The 22,292-nt window shown below is 43.5% G+C and overlaps 1 protein-coding gene and 1 pseudogene across 1 annotated transcript in view; one reads left to right on the forward strand and one right to left on the reverse strand.

The window, feature by feature from the left end:
- The window catches only part of kcnq3 (potassium voltage-gated channel subfamily Q member 3), a 333,849-nt gene that overhangs the window by 95,807 nt on the left and 215,750 nt on the right, over window positions 1–22,292 (reverse strand). Inside the window, exon 2 of the mRNA XM_033019667.1 lies at window positions 1,641–1,731. Coding sequence (XP_032875558.1) covers window positions 1,641–1,731 — 91 coding nt within the window. The remainder of the gene's footprint in view (window positions 1–1,640; window positions 1,732–22,292) is intronic.
- Window positions 22,060–22,238, forward strand: LOC116972686 (annotated as a pseudogene).

Consider the following 22,292-nt stretch of genomic DNA (forward strand, 5'->3'; position numbering starts at 1 on the left):
AGGCCTTTCACTATTTGGTAAGTTTCAATGAGGTCCCACTCATCCTTCTAAACACCAGTGAGTACAGACCCAGTGCCACCAAACGCTCATCATATGTTAACCCAATCAATCCTGGAACCATTCTCGTAAACCTTAAAGTGCTTCTTAATAACAAAGGAGACATGTTCCAATCCTTCAGCATTGAATCCATTTCCTTGATGAGAAAATGGGAATTGGTTGGCAATATTGTATTCTATCCTGTACCAAAAAACTATCCTGTAACATTAAAATAGGTGGTAGCATACACAGTGAAGAATGTTAAGAATCTTTGCCACCGAAGTCTGTGGAGGCAAAGTCAGTGGATATATTTAAGGCAGAGATAGATAGATTCTTTGATTAGTACAGGTGTCAGAGGTTATGGGGAGAAGGCACGAGCATGGGATTAGGAGGGAGAGATAGATCAGCCATGATTGAATGGCAGAGAAGACTTGATGGGCCAAATGGCCTAATTCTACTATCACATGATCTTATGATCTTAATGATGATTACCACGGTAAAATTGGTCAACTGGGTCAATAGGCCGATGAATGGCAGATGGAGATAATTCAGATAATTGCAGCTTGTTGCATTTTGGAAAGACAAACCAGGGTAGGACATGCATAGTAAATAGTGGAGCCCTGATGAGTGTTGTAGAACAGAGAGACCAAGTGGTGCAGGTACATCATTTCATTAAAGTGTGAAACAGGTATACAAGGTGGTAAATAAGGCATAGTGGCATGCTTGCCTATTTGTCAGTGCACTGTGCACAGGAGTGGGGCCATCATGTTACATCTGTACAAGATGATGGTAAGATCACATTTGTGGTACTGTGTCACCCAGCTATTGGAAGGCTGCCTTAAAAGCAGAAAGAGCGGAAAAAAAGATTCTTGAGGAAGTTACCGAGCATGGAAGAGTTCAGTTATAAGGAGAGGTTGGATAGGCTGGATCTTATTTTCTTGGAGTGTACGAGCCTGAGGAGTGATATTATGGAGGATTATAAAATCACGAGGGGCATAGACAAGGTGAACAGTCACAGTCCCAGAATAGGGAAGTCTCAAACGAGAGGGCACAGGTTTACTTTGAGGGAAGAAAGTTTTAAAGGGGACCTGAGGGATATTTTTTTCAAACAGAGGGAGCTGCGTACATGGAATGAGCTGGTAGAGGAAGTGGCAGAAGTGGGTACAATTGCAACATTTAAAAGAGGCTTGGATGGATACAAGGATAGGAAAGGTTGGAAGGATATAGGGCAGATGCAGGCAAGTGGGACTAGCTCGGTTGGGCAACCTGGCCAACATGAATGCGTTGGGCCGAAGGGTCTATTACCATGCTGTGAAGCTGTATGATCTTATTACTCAGTAATAGAAGCAGTCCATTCATCCTATCGGGACTGTTCCGCCATTCAATTAAATTATGTTGGATCAAATCAAGTCAAAACATTTGAGCAATGGTGGAGCATTTTAGTTGGGTTTCTTGAAAACAAATCAATTGGAACGGAAAGTCTTTGCAGATTTCTGAATTCAAATACTAATGACTTTAAACACACACAAACTAATTAATTAACTCAAATCTGGTACCTAGAAGACTAGCTGTATAGTGTAGACCAAAATTAAATTATACTTAACCAGTATTAGGAGCCATTCTTGTGAGAGTGTCTCATATTCATCAAATGTTGACAGAATGGCCAGGATTAAGCACCCGATCACTAACAAAAATCTGTTAGGTGAGAAACAAAAACTTCTGATTACAAGCATCAAACAGCAATAACAGTAACAATGAACAAAAATGTAGCAACATTTCCAATCAATATATAAGTTTATTTTAGTTTATTATTATTATTGTCATGTATCCAGGTACAGTGAAAAGCTTTTGTTTGCATGATATCCAGTCAAATAAAATAGTTTAGATAATTAAAGAAAAGACTATCATGATTGGAAGGAACATGTACAGTACAATACATTTCAGTGCATGGGGCAAAAGTCAGAACTTTGGATAATTATATCACCAAAATAAACTGAGATTGAGATTAGGTACACATATATCAGAAATGAGTGAAATGGATCCATATAAAATTTGTAAACAACACGATCTGTATGGAAACATATTCACTGCTTTTATGGTTTAGACATAATTGCCTTCAATATTCTGCCTACACTCTGCAAATCCACATTCATGTACAGAGCTTCTTAGATACCAGAACATTATGCATTCATTTTATCTAGTTAGAAAATCATGTGCAGCAAGCATGTTTTCAATGCGCTCTTTCAAAGGGCGAGGCTCATTACTGAAAGTGCAGCTCAGGATCCAGAATTGGTTGCCCTGACCTATTCAGACATTCATGGTGTACAGTATGTCAATCAGCTTTATGTATAGTTAGTCCCTTGGGATGGTGGGTTGCAACTACGGTAATAGAACATGTCATATGCTTAAGCATATTGTTTGTGCATCCTTTCAGTCAGTCTGAATTTGACTGCTGCAGTAAACCGTTTTTGTTCAATGCACATGTCTCAGTAAGTTACTTACAACACTAATTGCCAGGACTCGAGAGACTGCATAATAGGAAGAGGTTTGGCAAGCAGGAACTTTAGCCCTTGGAGCACAGGGTGATCTCCAAGAGGTGTATAAAATCATAATAATAATAATAATATCTTTTATTGTCATTGCACATAAGTGCAACGAGATTTGGGTATGCAGCTTCCATCCGACATCATAACTTAAATTACTAATAAAATTTAGATTTAAATACCCCGAGAACATGGTTTGTAAAAAGAACATTAAAACAGTAAAACAGTCAAATCAGACTAAAGTGCAGATGTGTCTGTGTGACGTGACCATCCGAGGGAGACAGTCCAGGGGGGGATGGGGGGCACGCAGCAGGGCAGGTTCAGAGCCGCTATAGCTCTGGGAATGAAGCTGTTCCTGAGTCTGGAGGTTCGGGCGTAGAAGGCCTTGTAACGTCTGCCGGAAGGAAGTAGTTCGAACAGTCCATTACAAGGGTGTGAGGAGTCTTTATGGATGCTGACGGCCTTCCTGAGGCACCGTGTGTGGTAGATGCCCTCCAAGGCTGGTAGCGGTGTCCCAATAATTTTCTGCGCTCTGTGGACGACGTGCTGAAGAGCTCTCCTCTCCGCCTCCGTGCAGCTGAGATACCACACAGAGATGCCATATGTTAGTATGCTCTCTGTCATGCAGCGGTAGAAGGTTGTCAGCAGCTGTTGGGGCAGACCAGTCCTTTTCAACGTTCTCAGGAAGAACAGTCGTTGCTGTGCCTTTTTGACCAGCGCAGCGGTGTTGGTGGACCATGTGAGGTCCTCTGAGATGTGAGTGCCCAGAAACTTAAAGCTGGACACTCTCTCCACACTGTCCCTGTAGATGGAGATTGGTGCGTATTCCCCATTCTGTGACCTCCTGAAGTCGATAATCAGCTCCTTGGTCTTGGAGGTGTTTAGTGACAAGTTGTTACGTGAGCACCATAGGCCATGAAGGCAATAGAGAGGTATGATTGCACAGTTATTTTCCCCAGGGTTGGGGAATCTAAAACTAAAGGCCTTAAGTGCTTTTTTCGGCAACTGCCGGCAACTGTCACAGTCGTAGTAGGTCACCGAAAAAGCAGCGACTGGACCCCCCCCTTATGACCAGCTACGACAACCTATCACCTAGTCGACGTCAAGCTACGGTAAGCTACCGACAACTGGCGACCCATTAGGACGTCCACCTATGACCACACCTACGACAACCTACGACCACACAGGTGACAACCAAAGTCAACCTATGTCCAACCGGACAAGCTACGACAAGCAACGACCCTGTCAGCGACAACTGAAGACAACTGAAGACAATTCAGTCGCCGGCACCTGTCGCTGTTTGACGTAGGTAGTCGCCAATGGAATTCACCGAAGTCAGCACCAGGCGACAACCACCGTCACCAGGCGACAACCTGCGTCATCCTGGCGAAAACCTACGACAGCATCTACGACAGGAGAAGACAAGCTACGTCAAGCCCACAGTCGCTGAAAAGTTTTGAAGATTTCAAAATCCAGCGGCAACCAGAAAATCTTTATGACTCTTTAGGCGACTTGAGGAGACTACTCACGACCATACAGGTGCCACCCTGCGACCATGTGGCGACAGCCTAGTCACCTGTAGTCACCAAAGAAATCACCTAAGTGGGATAGGGGCTTAAGGTTTAAGATGAGAAGGTGGACATTAAGGTAGGAAAGTGGACATTAAACTGGAAAGAGTGCAAAGAAGATTTACAAGAATGAGGGCCTGAGTTCTGAGTTATAGGGAGACATTGAGCAGGTTAGGACTCTATTCCTTTGATCATAGGACACAGAGGAATAACCTTATAGGAAACTATAATATCATGAGGAGCATAGATAAGATGGATGCATGGGAATCAAAAGCTAGAGAGCATAGTTTTAAGGTTAGGACAGGAAAGATTTAATAGGAACCCGAGGGGCAACTTTTTCACAGTGTAGTATGTACAAAGGAAGTGGTTGAGCACATAATCCTCTGACATTTTCACCACCTCCAATGAGATTCCACCACTAGCCACATCTTCCCATCTCCACCCCTTTCCGCTTTCCTCAGAGACCTCCTCCGCAAAGCCCTGGCCAACTCGTTGTTTCCCACCCTAAACACCCCCTCCCCAGGTACTTTCCCCTACTACCGCAGGAGAAGCAACAATTGTCCCCATATCTCCTCCCCCTTCCCAGTTTTCTGCCCAGTCTTACTGTCACCGAATACATTTTATCTCTACCACCCACTCCCCTGATATTAGTCTGAAGAAGGGTCTAGAACCCAAAATGTCACCGATTCCTGCTCTCCAGAGATGCTGCCTGTCCAGCTGAGTTACTCCAGCATTTTGTGTCTATCTTCGATCTGCAGTTCTTTCCTACTCAAGGAAGTGGTTGAGGTAGGTAGAATAACAACATTTAAAAGACATTTGGACAGATACATGGACAGGAAAGGCTGAGAGGGATATGGGCCAAAGGTGGGGGATCCAAATGGGGCGAGCTTAAATAGGAATAGGCGGGTTGGGCTAAAGGGACTGTTTCCATGCTGTATGTCTGTGAATCCACATAGACCCACATTACACTTCAAGATGCTTTTCAGAAAACCTCAATATTATCTGAGCCTTTGGGGTTATTCAACTATTCAGCGAAATGAATGAGGAATCCCTAATGGGAATTATAGTGAATAACTAGTCTGGTATTTTAAGGCCTCAATTGTTGATTCAAAGACATGAGTTCAATCCCAATATATAAACTGATGAAGTAAATAAATCCAGAATAAAAGGTTAGTAATGGTGACCACAAAACTCTGGAGTTTTGCAAAAATCTCTCTCACTAACTATTGTCGTTCAAAGGAAATCATACTCGTTCTGGTACATCTGATTCCAGACCGAAGGCAATGTGGTTGGCTTTAATTGGAATCTGAAATGGCACACAAATGAAGGGCAATTTTATCTGGGCATAAACACTTTGACAGTGATGCCCATACTGAATGTGTATTGTAAAAAAATAATCACGCAAATGAAAATTCCATTCAGGGTTTATTTGTGTAAGGACATATAATTCACCCAGTAAGCTTGTAACTACCATTGATCATATCTTCTCACTACGCACTCTCCCTTGTAAAATGGCTGCGTATAGAGGAAGAAAATCTCAATGAAACAGCATTTAATCCAAAATTATGGCTTCGGGCAGACAATGAAACCTGCCCCTTGCTCTTGAAATCGGCGGCCTTGGTTATCTTAAACACAAGTGATTGAAACGTTTCCTTAAACTTAGTTTGACAACCATAGAGCCTTTAAACCACTAAAATTCAAATTCCTAGGTAATGTGGAAGCTTAAATGTTGATGACTTCTTCACAAATGAATCTGCATGTATAACTTTCCTATCATCATGACTTTTGAATCCAATTCTGGTTAATGTCTCTTTCTCAACATCACAGCTATTCCTGCCAACAATGTTCATATAAACCACAAGAGGGACCCAATGCTCTGTGTGATTTATTGATTGCTTATACACCAAACTCTTCATAGTCACCGAAGATAGACACAAAAAGCTGGAGTAACTCAGCGAGACCGTAGTCATGTAGCAGGACTTCATAGTCACCCTCTTGCATCTATAGTTTATGACTTTTTAGACTACAGGTTAAATGAATTACCTGAACAACTTATGTCTCAGCAATTCTGGCCAATTTTCACACCAGTAAAAAAACAACTTTATAAATGTTATCTCTACTTTTTTTCAATTGTTATACACATAATGATTTGGGTGCAACTGTAGATGGTGTGATTAGTAATTTTGCAGATGACAATAAATTTGATGGTATTGTGTACAGTGAAGAAAATTCTCAAAGGTTACAAAATGATTTATATTAACCAGGAAAATTAGCAAGGTGAATTTAATTTAGACAAGTGCCAAGGGAAGCATTTTGATCAGTTAAACCAGGGCAGGATATGCACTATACATGGCAGGACCTTGGGGAGTGCTGTTCAACAGAAGGACCTGCTTGTGCAAGTACATAGTTCCCTGAAAACTGGACTGCAAGTATGTAGACAGGGTGTGAAGAAGGCGTATGGTATGCTTGGCTTCATCGGCTGAGATGCTGACAACAAGAGCTTGGATGTTACAGTTGTGCAAACATTGATCAGGCTGCACTTGAAGTATTATGTGCAGTTCCGGTCAGCACTTTGCAGGAAAGATGTGATTAATGTGATTAGACAGGTACATGGATAGGACAGGTTTGGAGGGAAATGGACCAAATGGTGGTAGGTGGGATTAGTGTAGCTGGGGCATGTTGGGCCTGTTTCCACACTGTATCACTCTATGACTCTAAGATATGATTACACTAGAGAAGATGTTGAAAAGATTCACAAGGATGTTGCCTGGATTGGAGGGCTTGGTCAGAGTGCATAATGGATGTTGTAAGTTGATGTGATAAAGGTACATAAAACGGTGAGAGGCATAGATAGGGTAGATAACATGTGTCTATTTCCTGCGGTTGAGGGATGTAAAACTAAAGGGTATATGTATAAGGTGAGAAGAATTAGGTCCAAATGGGATCTGAGAAGAAAATGTTACACACAAAGAGTAGTTGTTATCTGGAATGAGCTGCCAAAGAAGATGGTGGAGGCAGAAACAGTAACACTATTTAATTTAGTTTAGTTTAGTTTTGAGATGCAGCGTGGAAACAGGCCCTTCGGCCCACTGATATTGACACTATCCTACACACACTAGGGACAATTTATACATTTACCAAGCCAATTAACCTACAAACCAGTACGTCTTTGGAGTGTGTGAAGAAACCGAAGATCTCGGAGAAAACCCACGCAGGTCACGGAGAATGTACAAATTCCGTGCAGATAGCACCTGGAGTCGGGATCGAACCCTGATCTCCGGTGCTGCGTTCGCTGTAAGGGAGCAAGGCTACCACTGCGCCACCGTGCTGCCCTTTAAGAGGCATTGTGACAGGTGGTGGCATGAGCAGGGCTTGGAGGGATTTGGAATTAAAGCAGGGGAGTGAGATTAGTATAGATAGACATGATGGTTAGCGTGGATGCTGTCGGCCAAACCTCCTCCTGCTATGTTGTACAACACTATGACTTCTTTGAACCCCCCCCCCCCCCCTCCCCTAGAAACCATACAACACCACCATTAAAGATTTACATAACATTACAATAGAGGCTCGAACCTGACCTCTGGTGCTGTCTATGTGAAGTCTTCACATTCTCCCAGTGATTGCGTGAGTTTCCCCCAGGTGCACCAGTTTCCTCCCACATCCCAAAGATGTGCGGGTTTGTAGGTTAATTGGCCTCTGTAAATTGCTCCTAATATGTAGGGAGTGGATGCGAAAGTGGGATATGAGAGAACCAGTGTGAACGGGTGATTGATGGCCGGCATGGATTTGGTTTCATGTTTCCACGCTCTGTCTTTCAATCAATTCTTTCAGTCAAATGAACGGTTTTTGAAGACATTGTGTGTTAAAGATTAATCAAGGCACTGAGATTATTTCTGTGCTCTTCCTCCAAGGCATGGAATCTTTTACAACCAATCGGAGAGAATAATGCAGGCACTATATCTATCAGTGAACAAACACGTGGGGCAAAATATGGCAACAGAAATAATAGTGAGCATGTCAACAGGGTACTGATTTTGGATGATCAGCCATGCATCCATTATTATTATTATTATTATCATGTTGAATGGCGGTGCTGGCTTGAAGGGCTGAATGGCCTACTCCTGCACTTATTTTCTATGTTTCTAAGTATAATACAGCAAACAAGATGGCAGCACGGTAGCGCAGCATTAGAGTTGCTGCCTTACAACGCTTACAGAGCCAGAGATCCGGTTTCGACCCTGTCTACGGGTGCTGTCTGTAAGGAGTTTGTACGTTCTCCCCGTGACCATGCGAGTTTTCTCCAAGATCTTCTGTTTCTTCCAACACTTCGTAGACATACAGGTTTGTAGGTTAATTGGCTTGGTATAAACGTAAATTGTCCCAAGTGTGTGTAGGATAGTGTTAGTGTGCGGGGATTACTGGTCAGTGCGGACTCGGTGGGCCCAAGGGACTGTTTCCCCGCTGTCTCTAAACTAAACAAAACTAAACTAAGCTGATGAATTCCAGCATACACATATGAGCATTTAAAACTAGAAATAGGATGTTATTGGCAATAGGGTCCTCTTATTTAAGTGAGTACTAACAATTCTTGCTGATCGACAACACCAAAATCAATGCAGAAAATTTCAATTTGAATGGTTTATTAATTAAAATCCCGCACTCTAAATTTCATAAATGTGGTTTTCGAGATAGGGATGTATACTTCAAAATGGTTAATCTTATCTCTTGAAAGTTATAAAAACATTTGCCCCTGCAGTAATTACACAAATAGCTACTTTTAGCTGTTTTCGCAGGAAATGTTGTCACAATATAATACCTTCTAATGTCACATGATCAGGAGACCCTTTGAGGAAATGCTTGTGCTGCAAAGATTTCAGATATTAGTAATTGTGGATACTTTCATTTCAATTGAAGGATTCACATTCCACTATATTATGATTTTTTTAATAAAAGAAAAATACATATTCATTCTATTCACTCTGGCACATTTGACATTTTAATTTAAAAAGGGACTAAGTATCTTTTCCCCCCAAAAAAACTATTTTGAATACTCATTAGTAACATTTGTAGAGCACACAAACAGGCCTTTGGCCCACCATATTCATGCAAACTTTTTTGCCCTTTTACTTTTTCGCAACTCACCAGGTCTTTCTTTGCGGCGGCCCACCGGGTCCTTCTTTGTTCACTCTCTATGGAAATGAACCTCGTACCTCAAAACCATGCTCCTCCCCTTTTTCTTGATACCCCTTATCGTGGGAAATATTGACTTGCTACCCGATATATGCCTTTCATAATCTTATATCAGTTTGCCTTTCAGCCTCCTCCACTCTGGGAAAAACAAGTCTAGTTCGTCCAGTCTCTCCCCATAATTTAAATCCTTCAATCCAGGCAAAAATCCAGGTGAACCTTCTCTGCAATCTCCCCAGCACAATCCAATCTTTTCTATGGTCTGGGAAAAAAAGCTACACAGAATATTTCAAGAGCAGCCTAACCAGACTTTTGTAGAGTTGTCACATAATGGTCCCTCACTTATATTCATTTCTATGACCTATGAAGGCAAGAGTGGCAATCATGTTCTGATCGTCCCCCTGTCCACCTACTACATTTTTTTAGAATGTACTTTAAAATCGATAACACCTACAACGCTGCTGATGAGATTGGAATTTTATCAGGTTAAAGTATTATAGTTGTACAATTTCACCTGCCCTTGGCTCGATGCCATGTGTCATTGAACACACGAACTGGGGATGAGGAATGCTATTTATGCATTTAATTTATGTGTCTTATATCATCACAATAATATTAATAGGAGTTGCACAAATAACACTTACTCACTACAAAATGCAGAGCAGGCAGGTTGCAGCATTATCCGGCGCCGTCATTGCCTAATGGACAATGGTTACTAATTTAATGGTGGTTATTAGTGTATTGAATTCAGTTTTTATATCGATTATACATTATGTGATTGTGCTTACAGGCCTGCAAGTAGGAATTTCACCGTTCTGTGGTGGGTACATAATGAAAATTGTATATTCTTGACTCTCGACATTACGGGTGCAGCCAGCATTCCAATGCATTCTTTCAGCTCTTGTGGAGCAACCAGCCACATAAATACTATGGTTGAAAAAGCAGGCCTGAGGCTGGGTATCTGCAAAGAGTAATGCCCTAAGGTTATCCCATCATCAACTAGGCAACAACTAGGCACACCGAAGATAGACACAAATTTCGGGAGTAACTCGGCTGGGACAGGTTGCACTCGAACTAACAGTCTAGACCTGAAACGTCACTCATTCGTTCTTTCCAGAGATGCTGCCTGTCCCACGGAGTACCAGGATCTACAGTTCCTTCCTACCCTTTAAATAGGTACAATTCAGTTGCTTGATGGAATACCCTTCACTAACCAAGGTGGTGCGGCACATACAAGTCTCAAGAAGCTTGATCCAGCCCTGGACAAGGCAGCCTGTTGACTAGCAACGTTTCACTCTGTCACCAACTAATGCTCGGTGGCTGCAGTGCATGTACCATCAGCAAATTGTACTGCCACCGCTCACTCAGGCCACTTCAGTAGCACCTCCTAAGCTGTGAAGCCAAACTAACAAGGAGGACAAGGGCAGCAGGTGTAGGGTAAGCCGCCGTCGCACATTATTCAAATAAATTCAAAAGCAGAATTAGGCCATTTGGCCCATCGTCTACTCCTCCATTCAATCGTGGCTGATCTATCTGTCCCTCCTTTCCTAATTCTCCTGCCTTCTCCCTATAATCCCTGACACCCATACTAATCAAGAATCTATCTATCTCTGCCTTAAAATATCCATTGACTTGGCTGCCCTAGCCTTCTATGGCAAATAATTCAACAGATTAACCACCCTCTGACTAAATATCTGGAAATATATATTGCCTTTCCTTCATTGTTGATGGGCCTATACCCCGGAACCTCCCACTCAATATTACTGTGTTAGTGTGCAGGGATCGCTGGTCAGCGCGGTCACGGTGGGCCGAACGGCCTGTTTCCGCGCTATATCTCTAAACTAAACTAAATTAAACTAAACATTCAAGCCTCTCTTCCAATCAGCCTATAAAATAACTTAGGCCACAATGCACTTCCTCTTTAAGAAATATAAGTTTATTTTAAAAGTAACAGGCTTGCTTTAAGAAATGCTGATCATTCAAACATTGATGGCCCCATTAATTCATTGTTGAGTAATCACACATACTCACAGATCTGGTATAGCAATATTTATTGAGTAACATATACAACACACTACAACATGTTACTCCTCCCATGCAGCAGTACTGGCTGGCAGCACATGTCGGGTTGCGATAATATGAATGTTGTGGTAGTAGGCGGAGCTTATAATAATAAAGCACTACTATGGTTAGTAAGTAAAGTAACCAATCTATATTCACTATAGTAATATGTTGCATAATTAATACTGACTGGTTGCTGAAATCATAATAATTAAATCAAAATATGACTACCTTCAATGCAATGATCAGTGCAAAATACAGGAAGAGTATTTGGGGATATAAGTTGCATGAAATGTCTGCAATGATAAGGATGTGCTGGCTCTGGAGAGGGTCCAGAGGAGGTTTACAAGAATGACCCCAGGAATGAGTAGGTTCCATTTGTCGTCTCCATTTGTCGTCTTTTTGGAATCATATGGTGCAACACAATTGTAAAAGCTAACTGTTTCAGGACTGGACGAGGGATGGTCAAGATTATAAACAATGATCTCCTTACTTCTATTCTCTTTTTCCTATTTTCTTTTCTTCAACTTTCTTCATTCATTCTTCTTTTTTCTTCTTCTTCCCACACTATATATCTCACGTCTTTCTATCCTTTACTATCTAATTTCTTTTTCTTATTCTTATTTTATTAAAACATAAATAAATAAATAAATAAAAAGGAATGAGTAGGTTAACCTATGGTGATCGTTTGTCGGCACTGGGCCTGTACTCGCTGGAGTTTAGAAGAATGAAGGGGGACCTCATTGAAACATACAGAATCGTGAAACGCTTGGATGGAGTGGATGTGGAGAGGATGGCTCCACGAGTTGGAGAGTCTAGGACTAGAGGTCATAGCCTCAGAATTAAAGGACGTTCTTTTGGGAAGGAGAAATTTCTTTAGTCAGAGGGTGGTGAATCTGTGGAATTCTTTGTCACAGAAGGCTCTGGAGGCAAAGTCAATTGATATTTTTAAGGCAGATAGATAGATTTTTGATTAGTACGGGTGTCAGAGGTTATGAGGAGAAGGCAGGAGAATGGGGTTGGGAGGGAGAAATAGATCAGCCATGATTGAATGGCGGAGTAGACTTGATGGGCCGAATGGCCTAAAGCTGCACCTATCACATATGACATAAATATATCTCATGCAAAAGGGATGATGGGGTGTGGGAGATAGGTGCAGGTATGATTGTTGAAGGATTGATGTGAAGGAAACTATTCAATGGAGATTAAGACACCAGAGTCTACTGCAGATTCTCTAATGATAAATGCTGAGATTTGCAAATGCAGTGCGATCTGCGTAAATACCGATTTTTCTCATGCAATGCTCCCTCTTTATTGGCAGTGGATTGCACATCATTTATTCAGCAGGTTTTGACCCAGGGTGATGGACCAGACACGCACAAAAATGGTATCTGATCAGCACTTAAGTACTGAACCCGTAGGCACTCCTCTCAGCACTGGCTGGAACGTTGAAATGATGGTAATCTGCAATTAGGATCAAAAAGATGTGCTAAAACCAGACTCCCAAACAGGCTGGTTTTATCAGATAGAATTTATTTTCATCCTTTGGTCAAAATAGCTCCATTAAATTCTGTTTGGTTTTTGATCCAATTAGTATTGCATCTTGCCTGTAAGCATGGGACAATGCAAATATGTTCTAATTATTTGCAATGCAAGGGTTGAAAAGGATTTGGCGCACAAGAATATTAGATTCATGAAATAAAACCAAGCATATCTTGGGGGGAAAAAAGTCACAGAGTGCTGGAGTAACTCAGCGGCTCAGGCAGCATCTCTGGAGAATGTGGATAGGTGATATTTTGGGTTGGATCCTTCATCTTCCAGACCGTTTCCGATCTCAATACCTCTGGCCATTTCTCCTCTACGGTCTCCAACCTTATAATTCCCCACAAGGATAGAGTCTCCCTGGTCCACAACTGTTACCTCATTGGCCTCCGCATCCAATCCATCATCCTCTGAAACTTTTGTCACCTCCAATATGATCCCGCCACCAGTCACATCTTCCCATCCCCATTCCTCTCTGCCTTCCACAGAGACCACTCCCTCTGCAACTGCTTTGTTCATTCATCCCTTCCCACCCAAACCACCCCTCCCCAGATACCTTCCTCGGCAACCACAGGAGAAGTAACACCCTTTTCCTATATCCTCTCCTCATCTCCTTCCAGGAACACCAGCAGTCCTTCCAGGTGAGACAAAGGACCGCGTGCACCTCGTTTAACCTCATCTGCTATATTCCCGATGTGGCCTCCTGTCCATTGGCCAAGATCAAGTGTACACTCGGTGTCCGTTTTGCTGAACTCTTGTGCTTGGTCTGCCAAGGCCTGGTGGATCTCCATTCTGTCCATGGCCTCCTCCATTGCCAGTCAGGCCACTCGTAAATTGGAAGTACATCACCTCATATTCTGCCTGGGTAACTTACAACCCAACAGTATGAATATTGAATTTAAAAAATGTAGGTAACTACATAACCCTTCCCTCTACCTTCTTCACCATATACCCGCCCATTCCCTTCTTTTCCACGAACTCCCCTACCTGATCCCACACCTCTTTCTCCCCTTCCCTTTCACCTACATTCCTTCCTCTAGCTTCCCAATTCGCAACTCCTTAATCCTTATGTTCATATCTTCTGTCTTTTCATCTTCCACTTTTGTCAAACCATCTCCCCATCAAAAAACCCTCCTCATTTGTATCAACCTATTGCTCGCTAGGCTTTGTCCTGCCCCTCCTCACTTCCAGCTTTCTTCTTCCTCCCCTCCCCCCCCCCCCCCCCCCCTCCCCCTCCCCCTTCCACTACTGAAGAAGGATCCTGTTATAAAACGTTACCGATCCATGTTCTCCAGAGACGCTCCTTGACCTGCTGAGCACATTTTAAAATCTTTTTTTGTAAAACAGCATCTGCAGTTTCTTGTTTCTACAAAAGATCGTGGAATAACTAAACTAATGTTTCTGGCAAGAGGAAAAGAGATAATGTTTCAGATCGGTTGCCTTACATTGATGTGAAAGATATGAAGAGATAAATAACTTAAGCGACAGCACAACAGGGCAAAAGCTGTCTGGCCTCAAGATTTCAATGTAGATTGGAAGGGACATGATTGGTTGACAAAGGCTTGCTTTGGCTCCTTGCTACTAATTTTAGCAGCACCTCAGGTTGTCAAAAATATGCCACTCAGGAGGGAAGCTGAATCAGTAAAGGCCAAGTGTGGTGAGTTATAGAGTCATAGAGCCATACAGTGTGGAAACATGCCCACAGCGGCCAACATATCCCATCTGCACTAATCCCACCTGTCTGCGTTTGGCGCATATCCCTCCAAACCTGTCCCATCCATGTACCTCGTTTCGGGCCGAAACCCTTCTTCAGACCTTCGCTCCATAGATGCTGCTGCACCCGCTGAGTTTCCCCAGCAATTTTGTGTACCTTCGATATTCCAGCATCTGCAGTTCCCTTTTGAACACCATCCATGTACCTGTCTGTTTCTTAAATGTTGGGATTGTCTCCACCTCAACCACCTCCTCTGGCAGCACGTGTCATACACCCACCACCCTTTGTGTGGAAAAGCTACCCCTCAGATTCTTATTAAGTCTTTTCCCATTCACCGTATGCGTGTTATGGGTGTTGAGGGGAAAAGAGTGCCAGTAGCAAAAGGGAGAAGATCGGATGGCGGAGTGGAGACCCGGGTTAGATCCTGCTTACGGGTGCTGTCTGTACAGAGTTTGTATGTTTTCTCAATGTGACCATGTGGGTTCTCTCCAGGTGCTCCTGTTTCCTCACATGCTCCAAAGATGTACAGGTTTGCAGGCTGAAGATTAGACTTCTGTGCTTTGTAAGAAGGCTATGATCCCAAACAATGGAATGTTTGGAGGAGATCAATGGTCAACCTATGGCACTTTATTTGTCACATGTACTGAGGTACAATGAAATTCATTTTTGCATACAGTTCAGTACAAGTATCTCTGTGCAGGTTTCATAGACGGTGGTTGCACAGACGGTGGTGGGTGCCTGCAACATGCTGCCAATGGGTTTTTTTTTAATCAAAAAAATTTATTCAATTATTAAAAAATAATATTACACTACAATAAAACAAACCAGAACCCACCACCATAATACAATATAAACAAATATCCTTAATAAAACTACTATACAACTATGTTACAATCCTTATTGAGGATGCATTCAACACCCTGCGGAGCCCAGCGGTCCCAGAACTCCCCCAGGGTTCCCGTGGACAGGGCGTATTCCCTTTCTAACCCCACCCAGGCATGGACGTAACCCCGGAAAAGGGCCAGGCAGCCGGCTCGGGTAGAGCCCTCCACCGCCTGGCGCTGTGATTCGCGGATGACCAGCTTGGCCAGGCCCAGGAGCAACCCAACCAGGACATCTTCAGCCCTACCCTCTCCCCTACGCACAGGGTGTCCAAAGATGAGGAGGCGGGGACTGCCAATGGTATTGGTAGAGGCAGAGGTATTGGCATTTAAGAGGATTTTAGATAAGCACGTGGATATGTTGGGAAAGGACGGGCAGAGAAGATTATTTTCACTTGGCACCATGTTTGGTACAGATATTGTGGGCTGAAGATAGACACAAAAGATGGAGTAACTCAACGGGTCAGACAGCATCTCCGGAGAATAGGAATAGGTGATGTTTTGGGTCAAGACCCTTCTTCAGATTGAGAGTCAGTTCCTGTGCTGCACTGTTCTGTATTCTATGTACTAAGACACTCAACTACTGGAGTCCCAACCACGGGCTGTGCTGTGATGATCTACATATCATAAAGTCGTACCATGTGGAAACAGGTCCATCGGCCCAACTTGCCCACATCGACCAACTACTGTCCCATCTACACTAGTCCCACCTGCTTGCATTTGGCTCGTATCCATTTAAACCTATCCAATCCATGCACCTGTTGAAATGTTTCTTAAACTTTGCAATAGTACCTGCCTCAACTACCTCCTCCGGCAGCTCGTTCCATACACTCACTACCCTTTGTGTAAAAGAGTTACCTCTCGGATTTCTATTAAATCTTTCCCCCCTCACCAGTGTCCTCTGGCTGTTGATTCCCCGACTCTGGGCGGGAGACTCTGCCTTTACCCGATCTATTCTTCTCATTTCCTGTTCCTATCCTGGAACAAGTTCCTCTGATTTGCTCAGCAATGCTTCGAAAAGAGAAATGCACAAGGATTAAAATTAACCCCTGTGCAACTCACCTGATGTGGTACAGAAGGAAAGGAAAGTCTTAGAAACACAGAAAACATAGAAAATAGGTGCAGGAGAAGGCCATTCAGCCCTTTGAGCCAGCACCGCCATTCAATATGATCACGCCCGATCTTCCAAAATCAGCACCCCGTTCCTGCTTTTACCCCCTATCACTTGATTCTGTTAGCCCTAAGAACTAAATCTAACTCTCTCTTGAAAACATCCTGTGAAGTGGCCTCCACTGCTTTCTGTGGCAGAGAATTCCACAGATTTACAACTCTCTGGGTGAAAAAGTGTTTCCTCATCTCAGTCCTAAATAGCCTACCCCTTATTCTTAAACTGTGACCCCTGGTTCTGGACTCACCCTACATCGGGAAATTTTTTCCTGCATCTAGCCTGTACAATCCCTTAAGAATTTTAAATGTTTCTATAAGATTCCTCTCATCCTTCTAAATTCCGGTGAATACAAGCCCAGTCAACCCATTCTTTCATCATATGTCAGTCCTGCCATCCTGGGAATTAACCTGGTTAATTACCTCCCACTCACTCAAGGTCGGCTGCGGGAAGCGTCCCCAGAGCACAAAGGTGTCCGGTCAAGAAGAGGAGCGTCAGCAAGTTGAACTATCCGAGGGATCGCCTGGATCTGGCACCGCTCCATAAAAACCCAAGCGCACTGGAAATGGCGCCAACTCGAAAATAATTTTACTGTGTTTTGCACATGTGGCAATAAAGCACTATTGAACTATTGATTATTACATCAATTACACCTGTGTTTATCATGGCCGGAAGTGTATACATTTTCAAGAATAGAGCAAATGTCCTTGAGATGCTCATAATCACAATTCCACACCGAGAAAAAAAATTTCAGACACCGAGTGACAAAAGAAACTGACCTCACACTTTAATTTCTACATTTATTGACATGAACATTTAACTCTGGTTTCTATCTCTCTACAAATTGTGCTTGAATCGCTGAGTTTCAAGCATTTTCTGTTCCTGTTTCAAATTCCAGGATTCAAGGTGCTTTTGTAGAAACAATGAATTCTAGATGTTGATTAATACACAAAAGGAGATAAAGTGCTTGAGTAACTCAGCAGGTCAGGCAGCATCTCTGGAGAACATAGACAGGTGACATTTCAGGTCGAGACGCTTCTTCAGACTGATTGTGGTGGTTGGGGAGGGGGGAAAGAAAGCTGGAAGAGGTGGGGAGGGGGGGGGAGGGAGGAGAGATATAGGTGAGTGTCTAGTTAGAACAAGGAGGAGCATGGAGGGGGGGGGAAATGATGGGAGTGGGGAGAGTAAGTTAGAGGTTTCCTCAGATTGTAGAATCCAATGTTCGCACTATTGGGTTGGAAATTACCCAAGTGGAATATGAGGTGCCATTTTCCAGTTCGCAAGTGAGCTCACTCAGGCAATGGAGGAGGTTCAGGACAGAAAAGTCAGTATGGGAATAGGAAGAGGAGGTAAAATGGTTAGCAACCGGGAGATCCAATAGGCCTTGGCGGACTGAGTGCAGGAGATGTAACGCCTGTCCATATGCCTCATCCCTCACCCCCATCCAGGGACTCGAGCAGTCCTTTCAGGCGAGACAGAGGTTCATGTGTACCTCCTCTAACTTCATCTATTGCATCCAGTGTTCCTGATGTGGCCTCCTGTACATCAGCGCGACCCAGCGTAGACTCGGTGAAGATTTTTTTGAAAGAATATCTTTCGAACAGTCATGCTTGTCCTCATTTCAGCACCGTCAACAATTGTTTCTGATTTAACTTGTATAAATTCAGATTTGTAAAGTCAGCAAAGTCTAAAGAGAGGAATTATGTTACTTCCGTTTAATTTATCTTTGGCCTGCAGAGGAATCTAACAAGCACCATACATCACCTTTCTTAACTGTCCTGAGATGGTGATGTTGACCTACTTTTATGAACTGCTGAAAACCCAAGCTAAAATTTACTTTTTTGATAATGAAAGAACAGAAAATAACCAAGTCAGCACATTGTGCAACCTAAGAGCATTAGGGCAATGATGTTGTAGTGATATTTATTATATTATTTCTCTTATTTCCTTACACCATAGAAGGAAACCATTTGACCCGTTGTGTCCCTGCTGGTTCTCAGAGCATTTCCATCATCCATTCTCCTGTAGCCTATTCAATCCCACATCCCCCTCAACTTCCTGCTAATTTTCCTGCAACTAATCAAATGCAATCACTTTTTAAGCTGATGCATATGATTTTATTTTAGTTTAGGCATGGGCAAAAAAAATCAAACTATCAGGTTCTTGAATCAATCCTTCCTTGTCAACGGAACAAAACTGTGCACTTTTTACCATGAGCAACCTGATTGTCTCTGGATGGATGAGAAAACCGAAGCACCCAACCGAAAGGCATGCGGTAAGAAGAAACAAATGTGAAAACTCCGCACAGACCATACTCAAGGGTCAGTGATGAACCTGGGTTGCTGGAGTGATGGGGCAGCAGCATTAACCACTGCACATCTTAGCCTCCTTGTGGTAAAGATCACAAGGAAATTACATTCTGATGAAGCAACCAGAGGAATATACATATACATATATACAGTGTCCTCCATAATGTTTGGAACAAAGACCCATCATTTATTTATTTGCCTCTGTACTCCACAATTTGAGATTTGTAATGGCAAATATCACATGTGATTTTACTTCGGAGTCACGTGAGTGACTACGTGAAGAGCCCGCTCAGCACGCACGCGCGCAATTGCGTTCACGCAGGCAACAGCGACGCAGCGTGAGTGAGGCGCTCCTGCTACGAGCCTGAAGGAAAGGACCGTTAGGTAAGTACTTACCTTCAGTTTAAACTAGCGACTTTGCGTTTGTTTTTGCTCCAGGGGGAGCAAAGCAGCAGAGGGAAGCGGCCCCCGTTTGACTCCAGGGAAGGAGCTGACAGTGGAGGGGGGGAGGCGGCAACGGGACCGCACACGCTGCGGTCCACAGACACGGGTGCTGCGCTGATGCCCAGTCTGCTAAACAGCTGTCTGACCAACAGCAGCGGACTGGAGGGAAATTCAAAAGCCGGCCGGCACCCCTGCAGACACCCGACAAGGAGACTCGCCGCCGGAGAACCGCTGAAATGCCGCCCGAAAACGGCAGACAGCCTCTAACAGCAAGGTCAGGACCAACCTCAGGCTGGAGACAGACATGGAAGATGGAACCAGCACTTCAAACAAGAAACAAGAGTGTTTGTTTCTCCAAGCCAGAGGAAGGTCATGGAGCTAAAAACTCCAGCGAGACTTGCCTCAGGAGCAGGGGCAAGTCCGCCAAGGGAGCTAACACTCCCACTCCAGTGCCTAACAGCATTGGCCATCTCCCTTGTCAAGGGATTGATGGGGACCAGACTGGACTGGTCAAGAAGAGGGGTCACTGGCTGAAGTTTATCGGGAGTATGCTTGTGGTACAGGATCAGGAAGAGCTGCTGGGTGTGGCCGCTATGTAGCTCCACCACTAGCGAGATGGCTTTTCAGTCTCAACTGACGGCCAGCTTACTACCTGTTCTTTTCAAAAAAAATCTCCAAGACAGGTAGTCATGAGGTGTTGGATTCATCACGCCTCCCCTAAATTGCATTTACTCAAAGTGCCCACCGTTATTGGGGGGTACATTGAGCATAGCTTTAAAACCCAAATATCTTAAAATGCGTTTGATATCCCTGACGTCGGTTATCATTTTGCATGCTCATTTCAGAGGGACAGGGTAGTATGGCAAAACACCTGACCCTACTGCTTGCAGTGCTCCGCAACTTCTTAGGAAGTTATAAAACCTGCCCTCAACTTAAAAAATTACAGGACTGTGAGAATGCCGACCTCTCAACCACAGATGCTGCTAGCTGGCTAAGTTATCAAACCAAGCCTAAAAAACTGGAGAAGTATCCAAAATTCGGCATCTAGAGGGCAGGGTCTGGAATGAGCACCACACTAAACCAGCAGCAGTGCCTCTACGCGTCCACCAATAGGCGTCCACCTAATAGTACTGGTGTTAGCTCGGGGCCCGCATGCCAACCCCCAGTAAGCTCTGTTTTTTCAGGCCAGGGTCCAAAGCGGGCCCTCTGGAAAAATGTGCCACCCCCAACAACACCATCCCTACGGACAAGGAACCGGAAACCGAAGAGATGAACACTCCACGGAACAACAGTGAAATATGATAAGTGTGGTTCCTGCCATCACACAAAAGATGAAGGGTTTGTACTAACAAAGCATTCAAGGATAAAATTAAATTAGATCCCATCCTGCTCGGCCTTTTGGCTAAGATTAGTAGTAACTGCCTTATCAGTTTATATCTGATATGTCCCTTCCCAGGGACCATACAATACCAGTACAGCATGCACCCTAGGGGTCTACCCTCCCACTAATAAGAACATGAGGGACTAGCAACTGGGGGTAATAATTATACAGGGGTCATATAGAAGCCTATATGAACCTTTGGTACCAACTAACCAAGATGGTAATGTCGCCATCATTGATATCAAGGGGTCATAATAAACCCAGTATGAACCTTTGGCTCTAAAAATCCCAACATGGTATATGTCACACCGTCATTGACTTGCCACTTGAGTATCGCCAGGCCACACTTGGAATATTGAAACTGCCAACCTTTCATTCCAAGCATACTTAATGGTAGACATCAACTTGAGTATTGCGTACAGTTTTGGTCTCCAAATCTGAGGAAGGACATTATTGCCATAGAGGGAGTGCAGAGAAGGTTCACCAGACTGATTCCTGGGATGTCAGGACTGTCTTATGAAGAAAGACTGGATAGACTTGGTTTATACTCTCTAGAATTTAGGAGATTGAGAGGGGATCTTATAGAAACTTACAAAATTCTTAAGGGGTTGGACAGGCTAGATGCAGGAAGATTGCTCCCGATGTTGGGGAAGTCCAGGACAAGGGGTCACAGCTTAAGGATAAGGGGGAAATCCTTTAAAAGCGAGATGAGAAGAACCTTTTTCACACAGAGAGTGGTGAATCTCTGGAACTCCCTGCCACAGAGGGTAGTCGAGGCCAGTTCATTGGCTATATTTAAGAGGGAGTTAGATGTGGCCCTGGTGGCTAAGGGGATCAGAGGGTATGGAGAGAAGGCAGGTACGGGATACTGAGTTGGATGATCAGCCATGATCATATTGAATGGCGGTGCAGGCTCGAAGGGCCGAATGGCCTACTCCTGCACCTAATTTCTATGTTTCTATGTTTCTAACTTAAAAGATGCATACTATTCAGTACCCATTCAAAAAACTTGGAGATAACTTGGCAGTATTAATTATCGACTATGGCTATTACAGCCAAACTGGTTCCAGATATTCTAACCAGCCCTGGCTATGTTAAGGAACTATCGTCATGGCATGTTCCAATGATATTAACGACGACTAATCCATGGGTATAGCTATCACAGCTTCAGCTATTATTCTTTTAGCCGAGCTTGTCATGCAATCCAGATAGATCTATGATTGAAACCATCGCTCTTAGCCTTGACTAAGATCAAGCGGAGTATCTGTTGTTGTTAGTTCTATTTTGACTCGTCCCTTATCAAGGGACCGTATATCAATTGATTTGGAACAGGGAGATGGGGAGGGGCTTGCTCTGTCCACTCCACGCATCAACCAGTATTGCAGTACCTTGAAATATAAATCCTCTACTGTTGACTATTTGGTATTCAACACTCTACCCACTTATCTTTAACTTGGCATA

The sequence above is a fragment of the Amblyraja radiata genome, chromosome 4, assembly GCF_010909765.2.
Source record: "Amblyraja radiata isolate CabotCenter1 chromosome 4, sAmbRad1.1.pri, whole genome shotgun sequence".
NCBI classification, from domain to species: Eukaryota; Metazoa; Chordata; class Chondrichthyes; order Rajiformes; family Rajidae; genus Amblyraja; species Amblyraja radiata.